Consider the following 5369-nt stretch of genomic DNA (forward strand, 5'->3'; position numbering starts at 1 on the left):
AATTGAATCTAGTATCACTAGACTGCCAACTAAAAATAATATAATGACCTAGGACAAAATCTAGGTTACAATACCTGGCAAAGCACAATACTCAAAAAAAGTTGGTCATTGCCTAAAATCCTAGAGATTATGCTTCCATACTGACAGTTTTTCAGTTACAAATGTTATCCTACAAAATGCCCCCTATGAACGCATAGCTCTATCTTTGGTTTAGAGTTTAACAGACAAGATTGTACACCAGAAGATCTTTTGTATTCTGAATCCAACCCAATCAGCATCCCAGTCAAGTTTATCAACAGATGTTAAAGTAGTCATGATTTATACTCAAAATTGAAGTACAATCCAAAACAATAATACCTACAGCAGGGGATGGTTGATTTTTGAATAAGGTTCACCAATAATCCCCACAAGAACACAATCCTCCTTTGAAATGATGAAAGCATTTAGGATCTCGAACGACAATTTCTCGATCAACAACCTTGGAGATAAACTTAATTGTGGTATGGCAGTCAGCACAAATGCGATGATTTTGAGAAACCTGGAAAGATGTGGAGTGATGAAAGCTAATAAGACCAAATGCAATTACAAGCTTCTCACTGTGATAACAAAAAAACTCTTCCTGCTGCTGCTCTATATGAGGCAGCATGAAGCCTGGTCTAGACTCATACCCTGCTTCTTTCAACTGGGTGGTCAGCTTCTTCAACAATGCATAGATCTCTTCCCTTAGTGGGTGTAACCTATCTCCCGTAATGAACATGTGAACACACCCCTTGACCTCAATCCAGCTGCATTCTGAACCCTGAATCAATCCCCTATCTTCCATCATTTTCCTCAACCTTGCTGCATGCTCTTTCTTCCCTGCTGCAACATAGATATCTAGCATCGCTAGATAATTTCCAATCTTGTTGGGCTCTAGTTTGAAGAGATGTTCTGCAGCCACCTCTCCTAATTTAACGTTTACGAGGATTCTACAAGCACCAAGCAAAGCACCCCACGCATGTGCGTTATGCCTGATAGGGATTTTTCTGATGAAATGATAAGCATCATCCAAGTTCCCACTGCGACCAATAATTTCAACCATGCAGGCATAATGCCGTGCTCTTGGAGAAATGCCATAATCCTGCCTCATGGAATCGAAGTATTGCCATCCTGCATCAACCAAACCAGAATAACTGCATGCAGACAGAATAGTTGATAAGCTAACATGGTTCGGTTTGTACCCCTCTCTTTGCATTTGCTCAAAAAGCAGTATAGCTTCTTTCCCTCGTCCATGAATACCATAACCTGCAATCATTGCATTCCAAGAGATAATACTCTTCTCAGGCATTTTGTCAAACACTTGGTGAGCATTTTCTATCCTTCCCCATTTGCTATACAAATTCACAAGCGCACCCCCCAGCACAAAATCTAGCTCAAGTTCATATCTAACAACCACTCCATGAACCTGCTTCGCCTGTCCCAGCAATGCCAACCGACTGCAAGCCCGAAGAATGATCGGAAAGGTGAAATGGTCTGCCTTCACCCCTGCAAACTGCATTTCACCAAACAATCTCAAAGTCTCCACTTCATACCCATGTTGGGCATATCCTGCAATCATGGCATTCCAAGACACCACATTTTTCTTAAGCAATTTGTCAAACACTTTGCGTGCATCTTCAATTCTCCCACATTTAGAATACATATCAAGAAGAGCGCTTCCCACATATACATTATTCTGAAACTCCATTCTAATAGCACAACCATGGAGCTGTCGTCCCACCCCAAGTTCACACTTTGAAGCACACGCTCTGAGAACGCTTCCAAGCGTATAATTATCCATCACCACTCCTTCCTCTATCATCTCACAAAACATTCTCAGAGCCTCATCACTACGCCCATTCTTCACATAGCCTCCAATCATCGCATTCCATGTCACCAGACCTCGTTCAGGCATTTTTTCAAACACTTGGCGTGCATCCAACAGCTTCCCACGATTGGCATACATAAACACAAGTTTTGCACTCAGAGAAGAATCCACTTCAATCCCTGATTCCACCATGTGCCTGTGAACTCTCCTGCTCTCTTCCACAGCTCTTATGCTTCTCATGTTGTAGCACCCATCCAGAAGAACAGCATATACTTCACTGTCTATACTAACATCTTGGCGTTTCTTCAGAATATAAAAAATATCTAAGGCAACCTGAAATTTCCCTTCTTTACAGAGATTCTTAATTGTTTCAGAGATAGAATCTTCTTGGTTATCCTGTATGTAGTCTGGGAGGATTAGTTTAAGCTTAGGTTGGATTGCTTCAATGAGAGCGGCTGCCTTACCGGTTGAACAACCCACAAAATGATGAAGTGAGTCATTGATGTTATTACACTCGTTGACAGTGTAAGGAAGATATTTTTTTTGGTGCCAGTGGCAATATGGGAACAATCCCAATGATGGCCCTGGTACAGCCATGCACACAGACTGTTTAAAGCCATAGGAAAATATGGATGAAATAGCAATCCTGTGATTTTAATTGTCTATACAGTCATAACAAATCTTGTCCACAAAAACAATCTAGACCTTCACACTTTGGCTAATTATCTAGATTGAATACAATATTGTAAAGGAAAATCAACTTAAACTAAACTTAATCTATGTTCCTCCACACAAAAGCATACACATAACAATTGGTTTAGATTAATGTGATGACACATTGCAATTTTAGATATGAAGAAGTAGAAATATTAAATGTTAATTGCATATTTAAAGTCATTTTGTTTTAAATATGGAGATGATATATGAATCTATTATAAATATAGAAATTAAAGTGTTTTGGGTTTGAAAATGATAAGTCTTTGTAGCTATTTTCTTGTGGATTTGGGATAGTTGGTTTGGATTATGTAGGGTCAAGTTTCTACCTATGGTCACTTCAACATTTTCAGATCCATCTTCTACTACATAGATTTGATCCTATTCAATGTGTATCTTTATTTTTTTATTCATTGAGTTTTGCCTTTATTTGTGTTGCCACTTACTTTGCTTTGAAGATTAGTGGTATGGAGAAATATCATTAAAGGACTATTAGTATGTTATTAAAAGACATGTTCTTCGCCTTTAGCTATTCTGGCTCCAAAACGGCACTGTTGTACCACAGAATGTCAATAACATAAACATTACACACCATTGATTGTGCAAACAACGACTGTGATTTTTCGTAAAAGTCAATAACACATGTTTTATAACCCCGTTTGGGAGCCAGAGTAGCTGCGTCACATGTTCTCCTAGGTCAACCCCCACAAAACTTCTATAAAATATTGAAAACGGCTAGCTTTAGTAATACAAATGCTTACGTGATGAATGTGTTAATCTAGGTTCATTTTAATGCACCAATGGAAATGTTCCTAGCGTATTTTTCTTCTTAAATGTGAATGATTATAGTCCATGATCAAATGAATACAATTGATTACCGTTAATTATATGTAAATGGCAATAAATCAAACAAACATGTGTTTAGTCAAATGCATAGGTGTAAGGTAGAAGTTGGCATATATTTGAATTAATGGTAAAGGTCAAATGCATAGGTGTAGGGTCGATTCCGTGTTCATGGATTGACTTTTCAGATTTTAAGAGCAACCTTATTCAAATTGTGTCATTCGACTTTAAATGCATATAAGAAGTTGAAAATTTGAGTTTTGGTTTAAAAGTTATGATAAAAACAACAAGCATCTATTTTTTAGTCATCAAAACAAAAGGGTGGTAGAATCAAGGTTGGAATGAAATATATAGGCATAAGTGCATAAATAAACATATACATGAAGATTGCATGGGGATGTGTGAAAATGTGGATAAGGTATGGATAAGAGATGTGGGAACATGTGTATGAAATAGAAGAGTAACAACATGGGTGAAAGAGTTTGACTTCATATTACATTGCACCATTTGTCCATATGTAAATAAATGCATTGTGCAATAAGTGTTGTTATATGGAGCTTAATCAAACCCGGAGGATAAATTTTCCCTCCTTATATCGCCGCAATTTCTCCCCAAATTATTTAACGGGGGTTTGGGGGCAGCACCCCTGGCACAATCCCTGTTGTCATATAGGGCGGGGTCGAAGGGCAGCGCTCTGTGGGCCCCAAACGACTTATTATTTTATAAAGGCCTTGGGTGTTATTTTTTCTATTGGCTGACATATTGTAACCCTAATTTTGTAACTACGAATAAAATATTTTGGGGTGGTTATACATTCTAAATAAAGAAGGTGAATGAGGGTCACAAAAGGTAGTTTTTCAGTTCTAGTAGTGCATATTATAGCTTTGGTTTGCATATTATTGCAATGAGAAGGCCCATGTGGCTATAGCATATTATTTTCTAAATGTTGTAGTTTCATTTCATTAGGATAATAGAAAGCAAGTGTTTCCCTCTTGCATTTTCTAGTTATTTCTTTGTTTTTGTTGTGTGTTTGGGTTTGTAAGGGGAGTACCCTACATGAATTATTTTGAAAGATAATTGTGTTAAGAATGTGGGCTAGAGACATTGTTAAGGAATGAGGTTGTTACCATCTATTAGAACCACCTCATCCTAACTCTTTCCTTATAATCCTTATTATAGTGATGTTAGAAGTACAGTTGTCGTTGCACCAAAAGATCGACCTGTTAATGCTTGATACAACAACTAGACTTATAGAATCCACAAGAGGCAGTTAAGTCGTGACACAAACCCGAGCGTTGTGCTGCACAACACAAGAAGACCAAGGGTGTACACCTTGCAATAATCCCCCCTTGTGCAAGCGAGGGGGCTTGAACCTATGACCCGGGTTCTGATACCATTTGTTAGAAGTAAAATTGTCATTGCACCAAAAGATCGACCTATTAATGCTCGATCCAACCAGTAGACTTATAGAATCCACAAGAGGCGGTCAAGCCATGTCACGAAACTGAGTGTTGTGTTGCACAACACAAAGAGACCAAGGGCGCACACCTTGAAACCGAGCGTTGCGCTTGAGTATAAGTAGTATAAGGAGTATAAGGCACCATGAATTTCAATGTATTGAGCTTGCTCAGAGGAAGATTTCCCTTGAAGTGACTTATTAAATTTGATGTAATTTCAATCTATCAATGCAATGCAATTGCTTTCTTTTAGTTTGTGAATGCATAATGCTTTTTGTATTTCATATTGAATTAATTTGGTGCAAGGAGTTATCGAATGTTTGGTATTAGATCTCTTTTTAGGGATAATTTTTGCTACAACTATAGTTGTTTAGTGCCCCAGACAACCATCCATTGTATGATCTCACTTCCTTCATGGATTTGGGTGATCCAAAAGTGGTACAAAAGTGTGTGTGTGTGTGTGTGTGTGTGTGTGTGTGTGTGTGTGTGTGTTAATAAATATGTAAATT

At 38.0% G+C, this 5369-nt stretch overlaps 1 protein-coding gene across 1 annotated transcript; it reads right to left on the reverse strand.

Annotated features, from left to right (window-relative positions):
• Positions 1 to 230: 230 nt before the first annotated feature.
• LOC131073933 (pentatricopeptide repeat-containing protein At5g50390, chloroplastic) lies at positions 231 to 2574 on the reverse strand. Its single transcript, XM_058010455.2, has 2 exons — positions 669 to 2574; positions 231 to 538 (listed from the first exon to the last, which is right to left on the reverse strand). Exons 1-2 carry the CDS (start codon positions 2441 to 2443, stop codon positions 358 to 360), a joined length of 1956 nt encoding a protein of 651 aa, XP_057866438.2. The 5' UTR covers positions 2444 to 2574; the 3' UTR covers positions 231 to 357.
• Positions 2575 to 5369: the final 2795 nt, after the last annotated feature.

This window comes from Cryptomeria japonica, chromosome 9 (assembly GCF_030272615.1).
Source record: "Cryptomeria japonica chromosome 9, Sugi_1.0, whole genome shotgun sequence".
In the NCBI taxonomy this organism is placed as follows: Eukaryota; Viridiplantae; Streptophyta; class Pinopsida; order Cupressales; family Cupressaceae; genus Cryptomeria; species Cryptomeria japonica.